This window comes from Xiphophorus hellerii, chromosome 22 (assembly GCF_003331165.1).
Source record: "Xiphophorus hellerii strain 12219 chromosome 22, Xiphophorus_hellerii-4.1, whole genome shotgun sequence".
NCBI lineage: Eukaryota > Metazoa > Chordata > Actinopteri > Cyprinodontiformes > Poeciliidae > Xiphophorus > Xiphophorus hellerii.
Genome location: NC_045693.1, coordinates 27100987 through 27128433, shown reverse-complemented (window position 1 = coordinate 27128433; position 27447 = coordinate 27100987). Strand labels below are relative to the sequence as shown.

The 27447-nt window shown below is 40.2% G+C and overlaps 3 protein-coding genes across 5 annotated transcripts; 1 reads left to right on the top strand and 2 right to left on the bottom strand.

The window, feature by feature from the left end:
• Positions 1-5313: 5313 nt before the first annotated feature.
• rnf166 (ring finger protein 166) lies at positions 5314-11455 on the bottom strand. 2 transcript variants are annotated; one of them, XM_032553800.1, is made up of 7 exons: positions 10801-11455; positions 8081-8237; positions 7800-7912; positions 7571-7685; positions 7251-7358; positions 5656-5769; positions 5314-5544 (listed from the first exon to the last, which is right to left on the bottom strand). In XM_032553800.1, the coding sequence occupies exons 1-6, from the start codon at positions 10983-10985 to the stop codon at positions 5704-5706; spliced, it is 744 nt and encodes a 247-aa protein (XP_032409691.1). In that variant the 5' UTR covers positions 10986-11455; the 3' UTR covers positions 5314-5544; positions 5656-5703. The 2 variants fall into 2 exon arrangements, with proteins under 2 accessions (XP_032409691.1, XP_032409690.1); XM_032553799.1 differs by having other exon boundaries at positions 5314-5547; positions 10801-11454.
• A 629-nt stretch (positions 11456-12084) lies between these two features.
• Positions 12085-20503, top strand: ctu2 (cytosolic thiouridylase subunit 2 homolog (S. pombe)). 2 transcript variants are annotated; one of them, XM_032553796.1, is made up of 16 exons: positions 12085-12285; positions 13005-13079; positions 13328-13406; positions 13888-13947; positions 14537-14597; positions 14711-14820; positions 15152-15393; positions 16313-16448; positions 16514-16645; positions 16750-16841; positions 17279-17367; positions 18105-18161; positions 18324-18426; positions 18620-18686; positions 19406-19464; positions 20334-20503. In XM_032553796.1, the coding sequence occupies exons 1-16, from the start codon at positions 12230-12232 to the stop codon at positions 20392-20394; spliced, it is 1479 nt and encodes a 492-aa protein (XP_032409687.1). In that variant the 5' UTR covers positions 12085-12229; the 3' UTR covers positions 20395-20503. The 2 variants fall into 2 exon arrangements, with proteins under 2 accessions (XP_032409687.1, XP_032409688.1); XM_032553797.1 differs by lacking the exon at positions 12085-12285 and having other exon boundaries at positions 13025-13079; positions 13328-13414.
• Positions 20504-21259: 756 nt separating this feature from the next.
• Positions 21260-26886, bottom strand: cdk1 (cyclin dependent kinase 1). Its single transcript, XM_032553798.1, has 8 exons — positions 26782-26886; positions 26400-26438; positions 25014-25170; positions 24105-24228; positions 23850-24020; positions 23609-23772; positions 22662-22803; positions 21260-21508 (listed from the first exon to the last, which is right to left on the bottom strand). Exons 2-8 carry the CDS (start codon positions 26434-26436, stop codon positions 21392-21394), a joined length of 912 nt encoding a protein of 303 aa, XP_032409689.1. The 5' UTR covers positions 26437-26438; positions 26782-26886; the 3' UTR covers positions 21260-21391.
• Between the last annotated feature and the right edge of the window lie 561 nt (positions 26887-27447).

Below are 27447 nucleotides of genomic sequence, written 5' to 3'. Positions count from 1 at the left end.
CTTGGTGGCTCATTTGTCCAACTAAATGTTGTAATTTACTATCTAAGGACATAAACCAGTCTGTAGCTGATTGGATGGGTAACACGGAAAATAGTTCGTTCATTTGAGGAAGTATTTTCATTGTTATAGTTACTGCTCTACCAGAAAATGAAAGTGGTAAATTTAACCTCTGTTCCAAATGATTTTGTATTGATTGTAGAAGAGGTATGAAATGATGATTAAGCAGTTCTGACAACCTGGGGGAAGATTTAATCTCCAGGTATATAATATGGCTTGTGCATAGTGTGATAAACATGGTTTGGGGTGTCTCATGAACTCTGGCTTTGTGATTTATGATCATTTTATGGTTTTGTGTACTTTTGGACTTTCATGTCTTTGTTCTAGTTCTGTTTTGAATTGTAGTCCCTGTTGTATTGTGGTTGTTCTCTTCCTTTTGTCTATCGTTAAACTTACTTCCTGTTGCTGAGTTCGTCATCTTTTTGCTCAGGTATTTTTAGTCATTATGTTAGCGTGATTTCTGTTTTCTGGAAGTCAGTGGTCTGTTCCTCAAATCAGATTAATCTCAGTTGTATCTGTCCTCAATTTGTATCTGTAATCATAATTGCCAGCATTTATTGCCACTCTCTATTTTGTCAGATTCTTCGTGGGAGGGGAAGTTGGTTTTTTTTCTTCTTGTTACCAGTCCCAGGATGCACTGTAGTTTATCCGGTCCCAGCATTTCTGAAGCTTCCACTGGTTTCTCCCATCCAGCTGAACTCATGGAGTTAGTGGAAACATTTTAAGGTAGAATGGAATTGAACTGGATGAGATACACACAAAATGACTGGATTGTAAAATAGTTTTATTCAAAAGAATAAAAGTGGACCAAATTAATTTCCAGAACATTTTTTTAGACTCATAAGCAATACAGTGTGTTCTCAGTATAGAAGACATAAATCTAACAGACAGCATAGCAATGACAAAAAAATATGTTGAAATCAGATCAGGGAGGACTCGTATGATACATAATGTGTTTCCCACGGTAACATAGTAGAGAAACAAAAAAAAAAAAACTTAGTAGAACAGTTTCATGAAAAATATCCGTTTGGGGGTTTATCTTCAGAACATAAAACAAACAGTGACAATGAAAAGTCCAAAAGAGCTCAGGTTCTTGAGAGACTCCCATTTTTCTTCCGTCTTTACATAACAGCACAGTAATATTGCTTAGAATGTGAAGGACGTTTTTATATCAAACGTAATGCCCCTTCTTGGTCAACTGTTAATTATTAGCAGATTTCTGACAGGGTTATGTCTAAGGTTTGTCATAGTGACATAAATGGAGAATCAATCATCACCCACATGAAGTAAAAAAAAACCAACCAAACAAACAAAAAAAAAAACATTATTTTTTTTCCAAAATCTAGAGCTTCTATAACCCTCAGCAGCAGCTTTACAAACATCCAGCCTGCAGGTGGCAACATAATGTACATAATGTGACCAAAATAAGAGATGTAAACTGAAATATTTAGAATACAAGCAGCATCCATCTGTCCATCGATACCAACAGCTCCATCTTTTAACTTATCCACATCAGGTTATTGTGCTGATTAGGATTTACAAGACTTATGTGTAGCTCATATTCAGCATCTGTATGGCTGGGAAAAGACTGCCATCTACTGGCTAAACTGTAGCTGTGTATGAAACTGATGTATTAAATTTGGTAAGTATAGCAAAACTGTCTGTTCAGACAGACTACAGTCAAAATTACCTCTACATAATCAGACAGGAAGTGTGCTGTGTTTTTCTGTATTTACCCCCTGTAGGTTTCTAGAGATGATCTCACTGGGTCTGGCTCTGGTTTCTTCCTGTTAAAGGAGAGTTGGTCATTTCTGCCACATTAATGAAACATTAATTCTTGTTCAGTACCATTAATAATATTATTCCACAAGGAATGGCTCTTTGCCAATAGCCATGAGTCGGTCAGGCGTTAGCAATAACACCTGACCAACTAAATGGCATTAAAATTCAAATCATACTGTTTGGCGTCACAATTTTGATCAGATGGGACTGTCACTAAATCTAATCTGTCACTATGTTTGGAATGTATTTGGATAATTTAAATGAAATATTTCAAGATAATCAGAGGTGAATTGGAGCCGTGTGTCCTGCAGAAACTTTTCCCAGGACGCGAGTTCTGAATGATCCCACACCTACGTGACAATTCAACATATTTATTTTTGCTGCTAACTACCATTAGCTTTGTGAACAAATGTATATTTTTTAAAAAAACCTAAAATAACATGTTCATAAATAGAGGTTGCACAGACGTTAGGATGTACTTCTTACAGGCATAACCTGTAGGAAGAGCAAATAAAGGATTTACATTGGCCTCTCAACAGCACTACATCCCCCAGCAGCCACCTTGGATATTTAAAGTCACTGCTGCTTGGCAAGCCTCAACGTTCCCGTTGGAATTCTGACTCCAGGGGGCGCTCTTGTGGAAAACTGACATGTTTGCACCAAAAATGTTGGACACTATGGAGAGAACTGATGGCAACGTGCCAAGAATGTCACTGGTGAGTAAAACAGGACGCAGTCATTACCCTAATGTAGACAATATAATGTGCTATTTTAGAGGTGTGTAAAGTTACTTGGTTTTTAAACATACATGGGATTAACACCTGATTGGAGTTTGTATCTGTACAGTCTTATATATAAATGACTGGGATCTGTATGTGGCACCACTTCAAACCAGTCTGGATTGCTAAGCCTTGTTAAACCTGTGACTCTTCCCGGGTTGGACGTTGTTATCCTTGTTGGCTATTACAGAAAACTCTGCCAGCTAACTCAGGATTACTTAATCTGAAACAATTTTCAAATCCTTTACAAAATCCATTTTGTCTGACAACTTTTAGTTGTCACTGATTTTGATTTTTTTTCCTGATGCACTTTGGGACTTTTTGTACCTTTTTTTAGTCTTTTATGTAACTGTATTATAAGTACTAAATAAAACCCAGTATGCTGCAGTCATGTGTTCATCTTCAACAGTGCAGCCGGATCTGCTGGAGATGAAGATGGAGCTTTGAAGTTTCCATCTCTTGATGTTGAGGAAGGAATGACAGCTGAGAGAACAAATGGCTCGGCTTCCAGTAGTTAGATGTTGCGTATAATGTTTGGGTTACTAAAGAAAACCTACTGAGCCAATGCTGATGTCCTCACAGTTACTTGCATCTAGAACACAGGTGTCAAACTCCAGTCCTCGAGGGCCGCTGTCCTGCAACTTTTAGATGTGCCTCTGCTGCACCACACCTGAATAGAATAATTAGGTCATTAGCAGGACTATGGAGAACTGATCTACACAAGGAGGAGGTAATTAAGCCATTTCATTCCAGTGTTTTGTACCTGTGGCACATCTACAAAACTGCAGGACAGCGGCCTTTGAGGACTGGAGTTTGACACCTCTGATCTAGAACCTGGACCAAATAAGAGGTCCAGACCTACGCTGGTGACAGAGGGTATAAGTTGTGGCAGTTTACAGGAAATTGCTGGAGTGTCCAACAGTCAGCCTAAACAATGGATGAAAGCCACTCTACAGAACATACCACGTATGGACCTTTCCCCAAAAAATATTTGAGATTCCATCAAGACAAATTTGGCCCTGGTCCTAAAATAACTGCAACTAACTCACCACCAGTTTTCTGCTGGACGGCAGGGAAGAAACGACCAACACTGACTATTTCTTCCTGTGGTCAGCATTGGGCGACGTAATGACAAACAGAGCAATGAAAATGGTTTTACCCCGTTTATATATTTCATTTTGCTTTTCTGACACTCTTAAATGTTTCAGATCATCACACAAATTTCTATTTTGGATCAAGAGGATGAGCAAAAACAAACACCAGTGTAAGTCAGAGTTCATGTTTCCACAGAATTAGAGAGAGACTGAACAAAAATGTCCTCCACTGGAGAGTTCAAAGGTCAGAACAACTGCTGATCCAAAAGAACATGAAGGTCTGTCTTACCAGAAAACATCTGGATGAAACCCAAGACTTTGTGGAAAATATTTTGTGAACTGATGAGACAAAAGTGGAACTTTTTGGAAGGTGTGAATCCAGTTACATCTGGTCTAAAACCAACAGCATTTCAGATTAAGAATATTGTAATGGCAGTTAAACACGGTAGGGGCAGTCCAAAGAATCTGGAGCTGGCCTGATTCCTCAAGACCTGGATGACTTTCCATAATTGATAGAATCAAGACTTTTAAGCTCTAATCCCACAGGAAAAATATCCAGGTATCAGTACGGGACCATAAGCCCAAGCACACTTCAGTTCTGCAGCCGAAAAATGATCCAAAGTACTGAAGCAAGGCAACCTCAGAAAGACATTAGGAAAACAAAAACAATGGAAGTTTTGGGGCGGCCTAGCCAAAGTCTGACCCCTTAAATCCAATTCAGATTCTGTAGTATGATTTTAAACACTTCAACATGGCTGAACGAAAATATTTCTGCAAAGTAGAGAGGGCTGCTATTCCTCAGTGGTGATGTTGAAGACTTATTACCAGTTATCATAAATACTTGAAGTTGATTCTGCCAAGAAGTCATTAGATTTAGAACTGGACCAGTTACTTCTCCACATGGGTCCAGGTTCAGTCATAAAGGAATTTCTTTCCTTTATGATTGAAATCAACATTTAAAACAGCTTTTTGAATTTACTCAGATTATCCGTGTCCAACATATTTTTATAATGATCTGGAACTTTTAATTGAGACAAAAAAGCAAAAACAGAAGAAATGTGTAACTGACTGCGAGGCCTCTGCCTCATAATCAAACCTGTAAAACTACACTGCTCAAAAAAATAAAGGGAACACTTACACAGGTGTTTAACACTTAAAGTGTTCCCTTTATTTTTTTGAGCAGTATACTATCAGGTTAGTGTGGGGTGGTGGGTGCACTGATCACTGATCATGACCATAAAGCATGTTGTGGACAGCAACATGAATGGGCATTCCATGGGATAAAATGCAAGTCTACTGAAATATTCTCACTTCCGAGCAACATAAAAAGTCCAGTTTTTGTGCAGCCTGACAATGCTGCTGAAGAATCACCTCCAGTGTTTTGTCTCTGAGGAGATGCGTGGATTTGTGCAGATGCTCGTTAGATCTTGCTGATGGGGCAGCCAAAGGTTCCGCCCTGGTCAGTGCAGAAGCAGAAGCTGAGGCCAGCTTACTCACAGTGTCTACCTTGGTGGATTGGTGCATGTGGTCTGGGAGCTGGACCACAGAGGAGGCCTTAAGAGTCAGCAGCAGGTTTCAACAAACAAACAGACTTTTTTTCCGAGGAGGTAGCCCTTCACGCTGCAGTGGCCCAAAGGGGATCTGATGAACTGCTTTCCAAACCGTAGATGGGGGGGCTTGCAACGGTCAAGGTGTCTGAGTTTTTCCTGGGTGGTAATTGGATCCACTCCGGACCTGCGGTCCAGCCCGTCCTCAAAAACGCTCAATTCATATGGTGCAGTGAGGATCGGATTGGTCACGCTGCTTTTGTTTTGGAATAAAATGAAAGTGCTCTGCTACACCAGGAAGAAGGAAAAAGAAGTGAGGTTATTATTTAAAGTTGGCTGCAATTTTATCATACAGTCGAGTCAGGTGCGTCCATGTGACGTCTGAGAGGTTCTGACCCGTGGAAGAACAGCAGAGGAGTGGAGAGGACAGAGCGGGGTCTGATGTCAGTTTTCAGCCAGTGACAGGGCCAGAGCCGCCTGAAGCGCTGCCTCTTCATCAATACTGTAATCCTGACGAAGGAAACAAACAACAACAGCCGTTAGCTGCTGCTGGGAACTTTGTTCAACATGAAACACTTTGTGTCATTTTCCTAAAACTAAAAGACTGTGGATTTCTGCCAATAATTCCCACAAAGACAGAAAACTTCAAAATTGCCAAATTGTGTGTGTGTGTTTTGTTTTTGTTTTTTTTTCATTAGCAGAATATCAACAAAAGATTTGTGTACATTTATAATGGACACACAGCTGGTAAGTGACTGTCTGGTGGGGAAGTCAAAGTCAGAAGTTCACATTGAATCATCATGAGTATAAATTTCATGTTCAGTGGTGATTTTTGATGCAGTCTGGAATGATTATATAACATATAATATGCAATGATGTTTAACAGCAACAACTGGATGAACATGTTTGAATGTCACATGGACAGATCAAGTCTGTTAACTACCGGGGGGCGATGTGGACTTTGAGTTTTATCCAGATACTTTGTGGTATTGTGATAACAATAAAAATTATGATAATAAAAAACAAACTTTTATGTCTTCCTTAGATAAATTTTTGGCACGGCCTTCACAGCGCAACAAACAAAAAGGCTGTTCTTGAAAAACATTCCCATTAGAAATATGCTTCTTCAGGAGACTGCTTACTGATAAAAGTGAGATTTATATCACTGAATTACACACAGTAGCTGAATTTAATCATATTTTAGAATTTACTGATATTTATTGATACCCTTGTGGAACAAACAGTGGAGAAAAAAAAGTAACATTTTTGTTTTGTTTTTTATTTAACACCAATAATTGGAATTTATCATGACAACGACAAATCAAAATTCCAATCATGACGAGAAATTTTTCACGATAAGTAATAAACGACACCCAAACCTGCTGTTAACGTCATGACTCACTGTAGTGTGTAGTTTCTCTTTGTCAGCATATAAAGCATTTGTTCGACAGCTCTAATTGGACCAACCAATACTAAGTCAGAACCACAGAAAAATCCCAGGGACTCAGTGAAGATTAGAGATGCAGAATAGTAGATTTTCAGCCAAAAAACTCTTTTGAAAACCATAAATGTAAGCAGTACAAGTATTAAGAGATTTTGTGGGGTTTTCCATAGAAATATTACAAATTGTGTAAGATTTCTTCAGGGAAGATAATAATTATGACCTTAACTGTAACTAATTTAATCACCAATTATGTTATTTTCTAGAATATGCTCATAGTCTACTGCAGTGTTTCTAAATTCTAGTCCTCTGGGGCCACTGTCCTGCATATTTTAGATGTGTCTTTGTTCCAGGACACCAGATTCAAATGACTGCATGACCTCCTCTGCATGTCATCAAGTGCTGCAGAACGGACCTGAAACATGCAGAAACACTGATCTACAGTAAAAACATGTGGCAGTGCAACAGCATATCCATAAAACTGAGTTTAGAAAAAATATGCAGCAACCAAAAATAAATATTACATCAGGCAGGATAGAACTGGACTTACAACAAAGGTGTCGTATGAGAACTTATGTCTGTGAAGAAGATGCTGCAGAAAGTTGGAGCTCTTATAGGTGGGGTCTCCCCATGGCATGGCTGAACACACTGGGCACACCTGTAGGAACAAAAACATGAGCGACCACCGGTCAGGTTGCTGGACCTGCTGATATAAAGTTCACAGCAGCATAACGTCATTTGGTTGGAACAAGTCGTCCAACACCGTTTAATGTCCAACATTCCTAACAGATTAGAAGAATCATCCTTTTTTTTGGAGGGGAATTTTTTTTGGAAACAGCCAATCAAATCCCATGTAGAGTATCTCCTCACCACTTTGTTGGGATCATTGCGGTGGTTTTCCATACAGTGCTTCACCAGTTCCTGCTGGTCCAAGTTTCTGGCCCCACAGAACGGGCATACGAATGTCGACCGGTTTGGAATATTGCTGCACGCCAAAAGACACGAATGCACAAAAAAAGTGTCAAATCATTCCTTAGAAGAACAGATGCTTCTTGAACCATCAAATGAAACATAAAACTGTGTGAGAACACGCGTGTACCTTGGTATAGGTTGGGATGTGGGGACCACAGGGACAAACTTGGGACAGTTGGCTATCTGCTCTTGTACTTTGGAACACGAGGAAATGTGGGACCTCATCTTTACCAGAGACACCTGTCAACAGACCCGATATTGTTACCTGCATGTCTGAAACGATGAGATCAGCTCCATGTCAGTCAGAGCAGATGGATAACAAAACATCATCAGTAATTCATGGGGAGATATACAGTGATGTAAGGACCAATGACATGACTTCTTTAACATGGAGGAGTTATTCTGGACCTTTTTGCTGCAGCCTCTGCAGGGGGCTTTGTAGGAGGCCAACTGTTTCTCCACATTGGAGGAGCGCTCCACTTTTTTGGGGTCAAAGGGCACACGACAAAGAGGGCAGAGGGGCGAGGCCACCTGAAGACATGGCTGCAGACATTCCCCACAGAACCTAAAAGACAAAGTCAAGAGACATCAGTTCATGGGCTTCACCCAGAGCTACTGTGTAGCACACTGGATTCAGTCCTAATGAAATATAATGATTTTACTGATGATCTCAGAGACATTTGCATTATTTAGATTTATTTTTATTCTATTTTCCCCACATTTAGTAAACGCTAGAATTAAACTGTCCTAAGATTCCTGTTTAATTCTTCGATTTGCTTTATAACTAGACTCCTGTCGATTTATTTCTGTCTGTAGAGATCAGAACAACAAACTGTAATAGCAGAGTTATTAAGAGAAACAAAAGAGAGAAAAGAGAACCACTCAGAGACAGCGTCCAGGAATATTTTTTCTGCGACATACTAAATAAAAACATTGTCATACTTCCATTTTAACCTTTTAATTTAAAAAGTGTTTGTCAACCATCTACTGATCTTATAAAAGATTGCCACATTCCACGTAAAAGCATTTGCATTGTCTATCCTCACAAATACTAAAAAAGTACAGATGGAAGGTGATGATGGTGTTTCGGGGGTCAAAGTTCAACACTGACAGCGATTACAAGAACAAATCTCTGCTGTTAGCTTCGTACGTAGATAGTACTGTAATACAGAGGTTATAAAATCATCTGTATCACAGCAAAATCCTGCAGCACAGCTTAATGCAAGAGCAAAAACCGTCTGTGTTCTGTGACTGTTGGTTTCATAAAAAAATATTAAAAACTTCAGTGACAAAAGGACATTATAAATAAATTTCCATGACAGCATCATTTCCCCCCCCCAACAAGCAATCTGAAGATTATGAGATGAAGGAAACGCGAAACTACAGCCACGGTTCTGAATATCCAGTCCCATCGAGGAGCTTCTCTCATCTTTATGAAGGCAGAATTATTCTGAGCGAGCCAGAAAAATATAAAAAGAAGAATACTGACACATAAAACATGAAGCTATATTGGTGGCGACATGAATGCAGGAGACATTTTTAGGTGATGTGGTTCATTGTGTCTATGTAACCTTTTTTTATTACTGCAGGTACAATGCCATATTGGGTATAATAATACTATGGCAAAATGCATACAATAAGGCATGTTAAATGAGGATACTTTACAATAATTCATATACAAAGCATCATATATGAATGCAGAGGTTTTCTCTTTCCTTGCTCCACAGACACAAATTATAGTAACAGAAACATAGTATTAATTCTAGCAAAGATGAATATGAATTAAATTAGGCTTATTTAATCAAAAGGGGGAAAAGGGCGGTAATAATAAAAAACAACAACAGCAATAACACAAGCAGGATGAGAATATCACACAAAATAAAAATAAAAACTTTTTTTAAACGATGAAGAGGAGCAAAACTATATATTTATATTTATTGAGACATACTTATTTATTAGTATTTTATTTATGTATTTGACTTACCTTCGAGAGTTGCTATTTTTAAACTTCGTTATGCTTTCTTTCTTTAAAAAAAAATCACAAAAAAGAAATTTGGATTCTGAAAAGAGTATTCTGATGCTAAATAAAAAGATGATAAAAATTCTAATCACAATATTGAAAATAAAATCCTCCAAAATCCTGAGTTAAAATTAGATCTGGAATAAAACAGACAATAACTAATATCACCAATTAATAGCACCCACAATGACCGGACAAATTTACTTAAGTGGTGGCAGAATAACTTATTTTTAATCATAAGTGGTGACCAAACAGGCCTGTCACAATAACACATTTTGCTGGGCGATAAATTGTCCGAGAGGTTATTGCGATAAACTATTGTTGTTTTGAGATCCTTTTAAAGTATTGTTATGGTATATGTGTTTTATTATGCGAGGACACATTCTGAAAGATCAATAAACTTCTAATGAACATTTAACACTGGAGCTGGGAGACATTTAAAATGACCAACATTTTAAAAAAGCAACAGAAACAATAAATAAAATTAATGATGAAGTCTCTATAAACAAAGCTGTCTTTCAAAATAGGGCCAGTTGAGACCAAAGCACCAGACTTTTGTTATCCAGTTTTTGGTAGAAAGAGAGAGAAAGTAGAAATTAAAATGATTGGATTTGTTTTATCATGCGGTTAATTGATTTATTGCGACAGACCTAATTCTAACATGTCATTTCTTTTTTCAAAGTGGTTGAGCAGGTTTTTCATGCAGAATCCCTAGTTTACCGGGTCTCATTACAGCTTTGTTTTGGTGATAGTTAAACTCAGTAGAAGCTGCCTTCTGGTATTTTAATTGATGTTTTACTGTATTAAGCCATAATGTAATTTTTTATTTTTAATTTTGGGGCTGCAAATGTAAACTGTCAGGTTGATGTTTCAGACTCTTCTTTTTTAAAATTTTTTTTAACCAGAGCTCATTGCTCAGTAAGAACAGCCAGGAGTCCCTGCTGTATTTGAGTGTTTGTCATCCTGTGCTCATCCCGGTTCTATCAGAACCTGGTCTGGGACTTGTTGAAGCCAAATGATGAAATGTTTGGACCACAAACAACACGGCGAGTAACCGTGGGAAACGACATCCGGCCTCAGACGGTGAAATAAGAGCAGGGTACTTTACGTGTGTCCGCAGCTGGCGATGCTGACGGGTTTGTGGTAAACCTCTAAGCAGATGGGACAGGAGAACTGGCTCTCTACGGCCTCAGGGGGGGCTGCTAGCGGGCCGGAGCCGCTGCTGGACTGCTGCTGCTGCTGCTGACGAAACTGGGTGCTCGCCGACACAAAGCTCCGAAACATCGCCATCATGGAGCCGAAGAGGAGCCGCAGTTGTCGACAAAAGCCTCACCAGGGGACTAACAGTTCAAACTAGCTAGTGCATATTCCGTACAGCGGATGGGGGGAAAAAAGGGTCCCTCTACTACGGCTTTTTCTAAAAAAATAAATAAATAAACGAGAGAAATGTCTCCTCTGTTGTTCAGCTTTACTTCCCCCTGGCTGGAGAAGACATGCCAGAGAAGTAAACATTGGAAGCAGCGCTCGCTGGCGACTGAAAGCACGACGCCGTGATGCTTGACCTCAATTAAAACCCTCGACCCATAAACGTGTGGAGCGCAGGGAAAGCTGCATCCAGATGGCTGTGAGATCCGCGCTGGCGGCTCCAGAGACGCGCTTGCTCGCGAGGCTTCGCCGTGGCGCTCCGCGCGCTCAGCTCCCTGGAAGATGAAGTCCCGCGGATCATCTCCTGGCAGCAGGAGGTGGATCCGAGGAACTGCAATCCCACAGAGCAGTTCACCCAGCAGCAGAAACACCAGGCAGAAAACATCAGGGTCACTTCTGAGCTTCAGCCCCGTCCTCTGTCCAATATGTCCACTCTGTCTCATATAATAGTTTTAAATTACTGGCTCCAAACTAAGAGCCTTATCCTCTGTTTCCAACTTTAGCCAATACACATTGTAATCACAAAGTACCAGGTAAAACTGATATTTACAATTGTTGCTGAAGGGGCAGAATTTTGGAAAATGTACCTTTTTTTTTTTTTTTAGCTTATATCATGTTATAATGTTATTCCCTTACCTCTGCTGTAACATAATGAAAAAGGTTCAAAGGGTAACATATATTTATGAGGCTGTACCTGTTTAGGCAAGTAAGCTGTTTTATTTTGCTTCAAAACATCCCTCTGCCTTTACTAACAAAATAAAGGACCACTTAATACAGAAAAGGAACAAACATGACACTGATTTGAATACTTTTAGAAAAGACATATCATAAAAATCATGGTTGTGTATTAGCAGCGGGTGCATATGGAAAACAGGAGCATATGGTACGCCTTTATTTATATCCACCTCCTGCCTCACCCTGAAGTCCACTAGGTGGTGGTATTGCACCACGAGCTGGTTTACAATCTTGAGGAAAACTAACAGAAGAAGAAAGAGGAGAGGTTAGTAGGAGCTGTGGTGGTTTGTAAACATCCCAACTAAAACAGAACGACCTGCTCGGATCACTGGAGGAACTCGTTCTCCCGAGCTGGAAACACGTCCATCCGAGCTGCGATGTGTCAGGTGGAAGAAGAGTACCACGAGCAGCTGGAGCGCGTGGATACGCCCAGGTGAGCGGCATAAACCTCCACGCGCCTGGAGAACACCGCACAGAAAATGCTGGTATTTAAAGAAGCTGTTTGGCTTTTCAGCGACGCAGCAGAACTTTATGAAATGAGTAGGATGTTTTCGAACGGACAGGAACTCATGTGGTGAAAGGAGCTGCAACCATTTACACTAAAAGGACCAACAGGAAAGTTTCTGACAGCGACACTAATGTGTCTCCAGATTGTTGTGATGACAACGATATATTTGTTCAAGGGCTGGGAAAAAGTTGTTTACCCCCTGTGGATTTCTTCTTGTTTAGATTTCTGTCATGTCTTTTTGTTCCTAAACGAAATAAATATTGTTTATATTTTCTCAGGTCATCTTTGGCTGATGTTAGAAATATTAGTATCAGACGTTGTAGTCAGGAGAGTAAAGTTATTAGGTAATTATGCCAAAACATTTAATTCAGGATCTTACAGTAACAAGCCCTGGATGACTCAGTCTGATAACTGACTAATCCACCTAATTTGCTTTTGCTGTGCCTCTTTAAATCTCTGTCTGATATATGATTTTCAGAAACTGTGACTGACATTACAAAGTGAATACAAAGACAAATGGTAAAAAGATGGATCATTAAATTGCTGTAATATCTGTTCCACTCTGTATGGTATTTTAGCGTGTTTCTAAAGCATTTTATTATGTAACTTCTTTAACCAAACACAGTTTTTGTCTCTGCTGTTAGTGCTTCAAAAAAATGTGTCAAATGCAAAGAGGAGCTGGCAGCTGTGGTCATCAGAGCAGGAGATTCATACTGCAGGTAGGACATGACACTGATCAGGAGTCACTGCGCACAGCAGCATCACTCAGCCACTGTAGCACTGTGAAAACCAGATTTATATAAGACTGGGAGTAAGTGATGCAGTTTTAATCACTGCAAATGATTTAATCTGCAGCCGTTCGTCATAATAATTAGGATCTATAAGACGAATGTTGCTCGTATCAATGAGAAAAGCTTTGAAATTGTTGTGCTTCCTGCCTTTTTCTCTCATTCTGTTTGTTTCCTAGGAACTGTTTCAGAGAGAGCTTCATTCACAAGTTCAGAGCCATGCTGGGCAAGACCCGGGTCATCTTCCCTGGAGAGAAGGTGAGGAGGTCACTGCATCCTGCTCATCTCGACTCTGGATGGTTTTAAATCCAGCTCTTCTATTTAGTCAAGAAGATGTTTTTATTATTATTATTATTATGATTAAAAACCAGAATTGTTATTCAGGCATTCCATCCACCAAAAGACTTTGGAAAAAGAAAATGGCACGAAGGCAGCGATTAGGTTTTAACTGGCTGAGGTCAGACCTGCTGAGTCAGGTTTTCTAACGACTATAACACACATATGCTAATTAGTTCAAATTTGATGTTTAGCTTCTATAAATATGCAACAACATCGAGGATGATGAGAGATATAGAAAATGTTCCCTAGTCATGCATAAAACTATAAGGCCTCCTCTCACATCTGGAGGTACCAGCAGAACCGAGTCGGTCCAAACTGAGCTGGAAACTCCCTGTGTTCTGGCAGCTGTAGTGGTGAGTTCAGTGGAAGTCGTGACTCTGAGCGTCTCCTCTGTCTGCAGGTGCTGCTGGCGGTCTCCGGGGGTCCTTCTTCCTGCTCAATGCTCAGCCAAGTCCAAGAGGTGTGAACGTGTCATTCAGCCTTTTCCCCTCACACGGACCTGGGTTTGTCTGGGTGAAACCTGGTCGTATCGTAGCATCCGGCCGCTCTTCACTGTCCTGTCAGCGCAGGGGTTTAAGGCTCTGACTGGATTAGTTTTTTATTATTATTATTATTATTCCAGGTTTGCATCGACGTGAACCCAGCATTTTAGCGTCCCTGAAATGCTGTTTTCCAGAAACCAGTTCCAGAGTGAAAAGGTCGGCAGGAGGCGTTTGCAGACAGATCTCTTCATGTATAGTCCTGGCCCCATGCATTCTCCAGTCTCAACATGAAGCTGTCACTACACTGCAAAAACACTAAATCTTACCAAGAATCTTTATCTAGTTCTACTGCAAATATTTTAGCATACTTGAAATAAGACAAAGTCAGTAACTTTTCAGCAAGACATAGGAGTTTGTTTTAAGTCAATAATTATTAAATGTAGATTTAAAAAAATTGTTCCACTGGGAGATTTCTTCACTTAAAACGTTGAAACATTTTTCCTGTTTTAGGTGAAAAACTGAAGTGTGTAACCGGTGTGTTCATGTCATGCTATGTCTCCGTCTCAGGGTGTGAGTCAGAACGCTCATAAAAAGCTGCGCTTCCTCCCTGGGATCGTTTACATCGATGGTAAATGAAATCATTTCTGTAACTCTGGTTATTTCCTCTCTGGCTGAAGGAAATCTGTTAGACTCATCTTCTTTGGGGTGTGTGTGGGTGTGTGTGTGTGTGTGTGTTTTCAGAGGGTGGCGCTCTTGGCCAGCGTAAAGAGATGAGACAGAAAGCAACATCTGAGCTGTGTGATATGTTCAGGTCAACCGGTTTCCCCTTCTACATCCTTCCTTTGGAGCAGGTCAGTATGAGCGCAGGGACAGACCTGTTTCCACGGTTACAGATGGGCCTGTCACCATAACAAATTTTGCTGGACATTAAATTGCCCCAGTAGTTGCAATAAATGATGATATTGTTGTTTGGAGACCATTTTCAAGTAATATAATGGTAATGGCTTAATAATGCAGGAACACATTCTCAAAGATCAATAAACTTTAAATTCTAATGAACATTTAACAATGGAACTGGAGGACAGTTTAAATATCCAAAATAAATAAACAAAGCAACAGAAACAACAAATAAAATGAATTGTGAAGTCTCTGTAATTTCTGCGTTTTCATCCCTTCTTCCAGGTTCTGGAACTCCCTGGATCCGTCCTGACTCCCTCACCGCCGTCAGACCAACCAGGCTCCGCCTACAAAGCAGCTGTGGATCTCTTCCTGCAGAGTGGCGGCAGCGGCAGCGATGGAAAGGCTGAGGAGCAGGAGTGTGTGTCGCCGCCTGCTGTTCAGGAGTCACACACACGGCTGCTGCAGCAGCTGATTGGCTCGGCTCAAACCCTGACGGCCAAACAAGACCTGCTGAACACGCTCAGGTTGGATCACCTGGAATTCTCCTGGATTATTCTTAAAACATACATCAGCAAAGTGTAGCATGTTTATGTTAATTAAAATATTACTTGTTATAAGATGGCTTATTTTCCTAGAAAATGTTGTTATTGTCTTGACTGAATAATAACTGTCATTATTTAGTTCAGAGATTATAAGTCAGTAGGCAATTGGGATCAGGACAGACCCAAGACTTTTTGGGGCCCTAATCTGATTTTAATTCGAGGTCCCCCATAGCAACATGTCAAAAGCAGATATTTCATTAGTCCTAGGCTATACTGTATACCTACTATTATTAGTCATTTGTAATTAGATGACATCATGTCTGTGTTATTATGGCTATTGATTTGAACCTTATGATGCTCTAATTAATTATCATTTTGAAATGCGGAGTGATATTTAACTGTGGCATACGAATTGAACTATTTGAAAGGAACATCTGCAGACGGACAGAATTTACAGTAAACAAGTTAGCAAGTTTAATATCTTTTGTTTTTCAAATTTGGAACATTTGTGTAAAATGTGCTAAACATTTGCAATCCATCACTGCAAAATAAAATGAAACGGTGAGTTTGGGGGCCGCTGACTGGCTTTGTTAGCTACAATTAATGGTACAGTTTTGGTTCCCAATCAAACTGAGTCTATCGGACTATCAGGTGTGAAAACGGTCTAAATCCTTCATTATTTTTTACAATTAGTGGCATACAAAAAGAAAAAGAAAAAATCAATAAAAATACCCCCTGGACGTATTTCTATTAGCTACTGCGCAGATTAGCTGATGGTGCGGATCGTGCAGCAACTCCACGTCCCGATCTCTGTCCTCCATTTGTTGAAGCATCAATCATCTTCATCAGTTTTCCCCCAAACTACGGTGGCCTGACTGACTGACTGACTTTCCTCCTAAAGGCAGCACCTGCTGGTGCACACGGCTCGGACCAGAGGCTACAGTAAGCTCATGCTGGGAGACAGCTGCACCAGACTGGCTGTGAAGCTGCTCACCAGTATCTCACTGGGCAGAGGAGCCCAGCTGGCCCAGGACACGGTGAGTACCGGACCACTATCGGACCACTTTAGATGGAACATATCTGATTTTGTTTTTTTTCCCAGGGCTTCTCTGACTGCAGATACGGTGATGTAACAGTAGTGAGACCCATGAGGGAATACTCAGCTAAAGAAATAGCTTACTACAATCATATGTTCAAGGTTCCATCCGTTGTCGTTCCAAACCTGGACACAAAGGTGAGGTACCGTCTGATCACCGTCGCTCTCCTCTTTTTGCTTCAGAACAGGACGGCTCTGTTTCTGTCCCGATTATCTGAGGCAGACATGTTCTTCCCTCCCAGACGCCAGACAAGGCCAGCATCCAGCGCCTGACCCAGAGCTTCGTCACCAAGCTGCAGGCTGACTTCCCCTCCACTGTCAGCACAATCTACCGGTCAGTCTGGATGGAGGTCCAGCATCGCTGCACTGCGAAAACACTAACTCTCACCGAGTATTTCTGGTCTAGTTTCTAGTTCAAATATCTTCAAGTAAAACAAAACTAACATACAAGTAACTTTTCAGCAAAGTTTAGGAGCTTTTTTCAAATCTGTAATTTACTAATATTTCACTCATAACATTGGAAAAAATGTCTTGTAACTAGTATTTCCTTAACCAGTGTTATGAAATCACGGACTAAAACAAGCGAATCACCTGTGGGCGTTGGAGGAGTTCTGAGGTTCGTACTTTTGGCAGTGAAGTGTGTGAAGAAGAGCAGAGAACGACAGACAGCTCAGCTGAAACGTCTCATTGCTGAGAGAACACAAACGGAGCAACATCTGGACTGGTTAAGGCGGCATCGCAGCTTGACCTTTTAACCTTCCGTGTTTTCAGGACCGGGGAGAAGCTGCAGACGGCAGGCGGGAGCTCCTCCGCCGCCGAGCGGTGTGTGCTGTGTGTGTGTGGCCTGGACACCGCTGCCGGTGAGTCACAGCAGCAGCATGTCTTCTGTTATCACTGTAACTTTTTACATCTTGCTCTGCAGAGCAGTGGCATGCTCAGACATTTTGGGGATCAGGTGCTCACATGGAACCACTGGCGGACTTGAGGCTCAGCTTGAACATCATGTCTATATACCTTTTTTCAAATCAATATCCATGCTGTCTGATGTAGATGTTTAATGTTCATCCCAGAGGAAAGAAATCAACTCAAAACAGCAGGATGAAAAGGCAGAAGTAATGACATGTCCACAAGGACTCAGCCTTTGCTTAATACTTTGGCAGCAACTCCAGCTTCTTCCGTCAGATCGTTTCATTCCTCTCTGCGGTTCTTCTCCAGCTCCATCAGGTTGGATTCCAGGCTGGACTCAGTGACATCCGCAGAGTGGTTCTGTAAATAAAAACAGAGGCTTTTGTTCCAAACGGATCCTTCTCTCACATTGTTTCTGATAGGAAGTGATGGGTTTCACTGATGGCGCTGGTCACCACTGGTCGAATGAAAATTGTTCTACATCTAAATTTGTCTGTATGTGTAATTTTGAGCTTGGTCGTAACTCCTGGACTTGACGTTACACACACCTCATTTCTGTGCATTCAGAGCCACGTAACCAGATAAGAAACGTTCGTCTTTAACTTGAGAATGACGCTGTTTCCAGGTTCCATACGGAGCTCTGGCTGTCCGCTGACGATCAGTGAAGTTTGTGTTTTCTCCTGATTTTCAGAAGAGGCTTCAGCGCTCCAGGCCACGCTGATTTCAGAGCAGCTCTCTCGGAGCTCAGGTGCAGTAATCCATCAGGATCACCTTAGATCCTCTTACTGATTGTAGAGCAGGTGTCATTTCTGGTGTTGTGTGTCTTCTGGGGAGCAGTTAGATCAGTCCTATGACTAATATGAAAAATATACTCTTTGACTAATAGAGTGTGTTTCCTTGTTTCCAACAGTTCCAGTGAAACCAGAACCACCTTCTACTGTTGGACAGTGTTGCTCCTCTGAAAGACCCTGTGGGGGGGCAGAAGGGGCTAGTGACTGCTGCAGGTCTTCAAGGTAAGAGTTGATTGTTATTTGCTAAAATCTGACCACCAGGACAGGAGGAACACCTTGGATGCAGAACCAGGTCTCTGTCCCGTTCTCTCAGCCTGTCCAGGTTGTTGAAGGACAGGGACGAGGCAGTTTACGACACTTTAGGAGCACCAGAACAAGCTCTGTGCTGCCCTCTTCTGAGCTCTTTGTCTTCCAGGGACCATGAGGCCGCTGAGCTGAGGAGCCTGCTGTGCTACAGCTGCAGACGGACTGTCAGAGACATGGTGAGTGGAAACTGTCCCACAAGTGAAGGAACCTGATGGAAGTTCTGTTTGGTCCTCTCTGTCTCCTAATTGGTGAACCAAATGGGGATTGTACTTTTCCAAAGTTTCCCCCAGAAAACTTGCCAAGCCTGGTGGTAGAGGTGGTAGGGTCAGTAAGTATTAAGAAATGTTAAGTTACAAAAATTTGGAGGTGAATAATAACATTAAGGGGACGGGGCAATTGATTCTCACCATCTAAAGCCCAGTTGAAGGAGTCAACTGTGTAGTAAATGGTCTGAACTCAGACAGCACATTTTCAGTCATGTGCAGACTGGTAGACAACTTGGTGTTAAGTGCCTTGCCCAGGGGCACATTGACTACAACCTTCCGATTACAAGACGACTACTCTACCCACTGAGCTACAGACACTACATAACTAGCTATAAGTTTAGCTTAATCCGTCTTTACTGTCACCGTTACTGGTGTATAAAAAAATCCTATTTAAAACAAACAAACGATGCTCAGCCTGGAGGCCCGCCAGGCTTATAATACACTGGGAGGAAACCCTGCCTCCCTAGAATAACTAAAGATCCAGAAATATGCTGGTCTGGTCTCTGTTTCCCATTTCTATGCAGGAAGGAGGATTTTCATGAAGTACCAAGATTTTCAGAATGATACATTAATGTATATTTAAAAGTGTTCCAGTCTTTTTTTCAGCCCATTTTCTTTTCTGTTTTCAGTCTTCAGTCGCTCATCTCCCTCAGTATGTCCTGTCAGAGGCTCAGAGGAGACAAAACCGGTGAGACATTCAGCCTTCACACTTGTACAAGATGATCAAATGTTTTATCTGGCCTACTTTAATCCCGCACTTCAGTCACTCATCAGCAATCAGGCAAACTGTTCAGTATTCAGACTGTTTGATGGTGAACCGCAGGACTCAAAAACTGTTTTCAGTCCTGAATCTGATTGAAAGGAATCAACAGTCTCTCCAGATCTCAGGTTTGTTCCAGAGCGGAGAAGCAGAGAAACTAAAGGTTTAATTCTGGTTCTGGGAACACTGACTGCTCAGGTCTACATGGTTCATACCTGATAAACTGACTCAGTGAATGTAGAGGAGTCCTTTGGATGCACAGAGATCTAAACTCTGTGTCACCTACCACATTGTGTGCTACCACATCAGCATACATGTGGTTTGAGATGTTATAGCACTTTATAATCTTAGTTAGTGGAATCATATCGATTGAATAAGTGGCCTGGGTAATACACCCTTGAGAAACCCCCGATTTATATTTAACTATTGACTCAAAAATAATTCCTGCCAAATTGGATTTAAACCAGTTTAGCATCAGACAACCTGAACCATTTTCCAGCCTTTTAATCAGTGCGTTGTGATCACCGGGTTAGTTTTATTTAAGTGGAACATTATTTCAGCTGGAGCACTAATATAGTAATTATTATAAAGTACACTTATTGAATTAATAATCCTTTTAACAAATACATGAATATCCATCTGATCATTCTGCATAACAGTATTTTGGCTGCATTGTTATTGCTTTATTCTACACATCATTAGGAAATGTAATCCAGTTTATGAAGCTGCTAATGAACTAAGACCTTTAGCCGATTTATTTGTGTACACAGAACGGTTCTCACCTTCATCTTCTGCAGGTCTGCAATGAAAGAGCAGATCAGCGAGTTTCTGCTGGACGATGCTGATGAAAACGATTAGAGGGACAAGATGCTCAAACATGCTTTAATTTTTTATTTTTAATGGTGGAACTTCTTGTAACTAGAATTTCTCAACATTTGTATCAATAAAGTAAATATCATCTCTCAAATCAGCCTGTTTCCTAACTGCACTGCCTTGAATCACTCATAACTTTCGATGAAAAAGCAGTACACCATGGTTTTACACCTATTTAACTATTTTATATTTTGTCTCATTAAACCACAAACTTTGGTGTTTATGATTTCAACCCAAAATTATTCATACACTCAGCACACTTTACTCTTTTCGCTGAATTGAGACGTTTGATAGGAAACAGAATTGCTCAGAGGCTAAGGTACCAATTTAACAAAAATAAAAGGTTAATTATACAAAAATGCCATTTCTACCCCACTTAGAAGGGAAAAATTACATTATATCAATCAGCCTAACAGCAAATTCACTGATTTATCTTTGGCGATTGGCTCAAAAGCCTCTTTACAATCATCTAATCTTCTGCTGACTCCAGATTCTCATCAGGATTCTGGCTGGGTCACTCAAACAGCAGAAGCACAGCAATGAAATCACAAGTTTATTTTCACTTTAAGTCAGTCAGTCAGGTATTAATCAGTTTTGGTTTAACTGAAGGAAATCTAACTTTAAGGGGGGGAAAAAATCTGCTCTTTAACAAGTAGCATAAAAGCAGTCTTGGATCATTTGGTGATTTTGGAGATATTCTAAAATAAATAAGAGTTCAAGTCAGAGCCATCTCAAGGTCAGGTATTTCCATAGACTCTGGTGGAGCCTAACAGAAGTACAATTTGACCCACAAGGGATTTTTTTAAAGAACCATTTCTTTCAGTTATTAGACAAAAATAAAAACATTGGAGAAAATCACAGAAGGTGCATTTTTATTGAAGAGATATTAGAAACTTTAGGTCTGCAACAAATCCCACACAAACATACAAGTATTTACAGGTTATTAGTTCACAGAGGGCATCAATGTGTTTCTATGGAGGCTCTACATGTTGCTGATGTTAGCAGCTGGCAGAGTGGATTTGTCCAGGTCATCGAAGTACGGATGGGTCAGGGCCTCCCGGGCAGAGATCCTCTTTGGTGGATTGTAGATCAACATTTTCTGTTAGAGGAGAAAACAGACATGGAGCGTAACATTAGGATTCAGGTAGATGAGGACAGCTGACAGCAGTTACCTCACTGTGGACTCTGGCTTTATGTTCATTCCTCTCTCTAAACGAGTTTTTTCTTCTGTCTTTAACTGGATTCATGTTCTAACTGAACTTCGTACCACACGAACAGTGGATAACTGCTTGTCCAAGCACTCCAATGAGTTCATGTTACTTATGCTAAATTAGAACTGCGAGACTGTAGCAGCATCCAGAAGATTCTCTGCTGTAAACATTTGATTGTCCAGCTAACAACCGGACTGACCAACTCGGCCTGTCACAATAACAAATTTTGCTGGATGATAAATTATCCCAAAAGTTATCACAATAAACGATAATATTGCTGCTTTGAGACAATTTTCAAGCAATGTAATGGTTTCACAATGCAAGAACACATCATCAAAGATCAATTAACTTTAAATTCTAATGAACATTTAACACGGTTTTAAATATCCAAAATAAATAAAAGAACAGAAACAATAAACACAATGAACTATGAAGCCTCTAAACAAAATTCTCCTTCAAAGAATGAGTCTAGTTGAGACCAAAGCACCAGACTCAAGACTTTTATCATCTAGTTTTTGGTAGAAAAGAGAAAAATAATAAATTATGCAAATGGAAATTGAGCTTGTTTAATTTATTATGCGTTTAATTGATTTATTGCGACAGACCTATGAGCAATTACACCGCCACTGTCTGCAGACATGCTACTCTCTGGACAGGTGAGAGTGCAATAGAGCCCTTCACTGTGTGTACAATCATTAGGCAACTGAGTATTTTGACCACATAAGTTTTAGGCATTATATTTTCTAAGTTGCACAGAAAACCTGAAAATGGAATCAAGTATCATCCAAGAGGAAACAGAAGATGTGTTTATCAGAGAAGAAGCTCTGGGGAAAATCCTAAACAACTCTGATATCATTGAATCAGTACTGAACACCTCTAACTGCAGCTTGGCTTGTATTTCACTTGAATTATCCAGGATGCGTGTCGCACAAAAAGCACTAAAATCATTTATCATACTCTCATTTTTTTTTTTAGAGGGAACCAGTTGAAATTTGAACAGGAGTGTGTGCAGTGTGTGTGTAGAGGATCCATTGTCCTCACCGCCAGCAGGTCCAGGCCGTTCTTATCCAGGTTCTTCACCATCGACGACAGGTTTCCTCCCTTCCATTTAGGGAAAGTGCTTTTGTAGTCAGGCAGGTTCTCCACATCAGGCCAAACATCATTATTCGGAGTACCCAGCGTTCTGAAGAGAAAATGCAACTGAAAATTGATCAATAATATCAAGAGTTGTTCATAATTTTACTCTAAAACACCAGCTTTCCAGCTGCTCGTGTGAGTTAGCATTTTATTTGACCTGCAGTCATATCTAGGGCTTAAAAATAACATTGGATTTTTTTTTGTTTCAGCTATTTTTTCCCCTTCCTTTTTTCCCTGAAAAAAAAAGAGATAAATATATGTTAATAAATAAATAAATTTAAAAAAAGTAAATCCAAATGGCAGAAAATAGTTTCAAAAAGTGACTTGTTTCAGTCATCCCTTCTGGGAGTTGTACGATGAGACCCTTTGAGAAGTTTTGTTTAATTATGAGAATATAGTCATAACATTGACAGGAAAAAAAGAGGCAATTTTACAAGAAAAAGTTGTTTTGACTTTTTTTGACTTCCTAAAGTCTAATGTCAGAAGATGCTTAACATTGCTCATTTTAATTTTCTGCTATTTTTTTGTGTTGGAGTTCTCATAAAATTACTACTTTAGTCTTCTAGTTTTATGACTTTATGCTCTTAATTTAAAAATAAATAAATAAATAAATCTCAGCCAGGCCCTAATATTTTGTCGTAGAGTTGACCTGAATTCAAAGTCCAAATAAATAGAAGCTGTAAAACTCAAATCACTCAGAACTATGGGAACCCAAGAAAAGCATTTGTGTGGGAGAAAAAAAATTTTTTCCCCCAAAATTAAATCCTCAAAAAGATGAAAATTGAGTGAATCAATAAAATCAATGTATCACTCAGCTCTAGTTTGTTTGTTCAGTTTCCCTGTTGAATGACCTGAAGATCCTGAAGAGCTGGTCGATCTCAGAGTCTCCGTGGAAAAGCGGCTTCTTGGTGGCGAGCTCAGCGAAGATTGTTCCGGTGCTCCAAACATCCACAGGGGTGGAGTATCTGGGGGAGCCCAGCAGGACCTCTGGAGCCCGATACCAAAGGGTCACGACCTGGAAGCACACAGTTTACGATCAGAGAAAAACCCTCGGACAGGCAGAGTGGGTCCAGTTCGCTCGACGCGTCTCACCTCGTGGGTATAGACCCTGACCGGTACGCCAAAGGCCCGGGCCAAGCCAAAGTCCGCCAGTTTGATCACGCCCTTGTTGTCGATCAGGAGGTTCTGGGGTTTCAGGTCCCGGTGGAGAACCCGGCGACAGTGGCAGAAGTAGATTCCCTCCAGGATCTGGTAAAGGTAGCTCTGGGGAAAACCCGACAGGGAGACGCAAACAATCAGGAAGACACGTCACTGACAGCAGACTGCGGTCAGCCTGTCAGGACGTACCTTGACCAGCATGGGGTCCATGTACTGGCCAGACGGGATGGAGTCCAGGTACTTCTTCAGGTCCATGGACAAGAACTCAAAGATGAGGTAGAGACGAGACTCCTGCATCAGGACGTCCAGGAGTCTGTGTACACACACACACACACACAAAGTTGAACCTGGGTTTGTGCCAAACTTCAGTTCAGGAATTCTATTTGTTCTCATGTCAACAGTGAGATAATCAGAATTATTAAAAATCAACTTTTATACTTTTTTTTTAAAACAGAGGTTAAATAAACTAATACCTTTGAAGTTTAAATGTATTTTACTAAAGGTATTCCTCACTAATAAAACAGTTATGTGTAGGCCTGTCACAATAAATTCTCCCAGAAATTATTATTGAAATTATTGCAACAAACTATAATATTGCTGTTGGAGCCCATTTTCATGTAGTATAATACTAATGGCATATCAATGCAAGAACACATCCTCAAATATCAATAAACTTTCAATTCTAATGAACATTTAACACTGGAAGACATTTAAATATCCAAAATAAACAAACAACAGAAAACAACAAACAAAATGAATTATGATGTCTCTGTAAACAAAAATATTCAGAGCAGAAACCTGTGGAAAGCCTGCTCTGCTGGCAGGATGTCAGATTTGAACCTAGAACTCAGTGAACCAATAAAGCAGCTTTTAGCTGATGCTGAGCTTCATTGTGTATCATCCTCCTCTGATACAGAGTCTGTTCAGCTGCATAATTAACCTTATGAAGAATTTGTAGCAGACGCTGTAACTCCATTAACATTTGAGTGATGAATCTGAGCCGTGTTGGCATCTGAAGAGGCGACCCAGTGACACCGCCCCACGTCCCCCACAGCGGTCACATCCTCCCTCCACCCCGTCCAGCTGCAGGCGGCGTACCGTACAACGTTGGGGTGTCTGAGCTCCTGCAGCAGAGACACCTCTCTGACAGCGGTGCTGGGAACTCCCTCCTCCTCGCTCTCCAGACGGATTTTCTTCATAGCCACAACTTGTCCTGTGGACTTATGTCTGCCCTTATACACCACCCCATAGGTCCCTGGAAAACAACCGACAAGAAACAGTCACACACAGGCCTGGTCTCTGATCAAAATTCAAAATCTATTCATCCAAACAAGTCAATTATTGACTTGATTATTGATCTTTTCCTGACAAGATCTGATTCCATGTTCAAGGTTTCCCCCAGTAACTTGCTAAGCCTGGTTGTTTGGTGCTAGGGCACCAATTCATCCAGCGGCCCATCGTGTTTTTGAGTTAATTTTTTTTTTTTTTTTTTTACTTGACAGGAAATTTGAAAATATCACTTGACAATTATGTGTTATTGAAAGATTAGAAGATTAATACCTGAATACCAACTATAAAGTCTTAAAAAATGCAAACATTTTAAATAAATAAGCAATGCTTAGCCTGGTGGGTGCACAAGTAAAGCCTGGTGGCCCACCAGGCATTGAGATTTTATAAAGCATATAAATCCAGTCGGATGAATCAGATGGAAACACTTTATGTCACTTGCAACGAGGACAGTCGCAATAAATCAAATAATCACATAACAAATTAAAACAGATAATTTCCATTTGCATGACATATTGCTTCTCTCTTTAATCTCTCTTTCTGCCAAAAAATTAGATGACAAACGTCATCACTCTGGTGCTTTGGTTTCAACTAGCCCTTTTTTTTTTTAAGGCGACATTGTTTACACAGACTTCATGATTCATTTTAATTGTTGTTTCTGTTTTATTTATTTATTTTGGATATTTAAATGTTTCAATCAATCAAGTTTAATTGGACAACACATTTCAGCAATAAGGCAGATCAAAGTGCTTTGTCACCAAATTATTTTCAACGTTAGCAAAAACACTAATTTGCTCGGTTATTAGCAGAACTGTGCCCACCACAATGTCTGCCAGTTTCAGTGTGAAATGTTCTTTAGAAATGAAAGTTTATTGATCTTCGAGAATGTGTTCATGCATTATTATGCAATTATATTACTTGAAAATGGTCTCAAAACAATAATGTTTATCCCAATAACTTCTAGGACAATTTATTGTCCAGCAAAATTAGTTAACATGACAGGCTTAAGAGGAACCTTCACAGAAGGTCCTTCTGATAAACCAGAGACTTTCTGCCTGACCTACCAACAGTGATTAGTGATTTAACACCAGATACAGTCTGACTGCCTTTAAGGACAGCAGTTCAACTCTGACACTCTGATATGACAAATGTAAACTTTTACTTTTTTTTTTAGAAAAATAAGACATGTATACAAACCTTCTCCAATCTTCTCTATTTTCACATAATCCTCCATCACTGCATTGAAGAAAAGGGAAAATGTGTCATTTAGGCAAATACCAGTGATTTCAGCATGTCTCATCAGATACAAACCGTTTCAGTAGCTCAGAGGTTTAAATTAACTCATCCGACCACAACATTCTGACTTCACCGTCGACTACAAACAAACATGTTCATCCATGCAGACATTTTTCACCTCCTTACCTACCGTTAGCTTACCCAAAGCTAAACCGTAACAAGAATAACCTTTCTAAAACCATTCTCGGACTTCTAACCTACTAACAACAAGTCCATGTCTAGCCTCCAATTGATAAACAAGGCAGTCACTCCTTTGTAAATACGACAAAACGAAGATAAATACCTAGTTTCGTAGCGTTTTGTCGAGCAGCTCTGTCTTCATTAACCGACCGTCGCTACTGGAATGCTGACAAACCTTTTTGAATAAACCGCAGCGCAGGGACGTTTTAAAACGCACCAATGAGCTCACTCGATACATTTGAAAACGACCAATCAGAGAGCGGAATACTTGCCTGTTGGTTGAGCGGGAGACGACGCGCCGACGTAAGAGCGTTTGAAGGAGTGGATGTGTTTACTGACTGTGAGATATTTATACTATTTAACAATTTTATCATAGAAAAACCTTATAAAGCTTACAAATCCGAATGACGAAGTCAACTTAAAACTAAGTGACAAAGCAGGTCATTTCTTTAGAAGGTTCATAACAGTCTGGTAAATAGAGAACCCCAGCCACCCTGCTGGGAATCAATATTAAATGCTTATTTTGCCTGAACTCAACCTTGTATTGTTTCTTGTAGTGATATGGCATACTGAATTAAAATGTCCAAAACTGAAGAGACGCCAGGCAAATGTATCAGTTTACTGATTTATTGACATCCAAACAGGCAGCCTACAAATCTGTCTTCATTATTTCCCGCTAATCATAAAGATGTCTAAAAACAAAAAGTCTGCGCTATAAAGTAAAACAGACCTGTGAAAAAAGTGCACCCTCTTACAATTTATAACATTA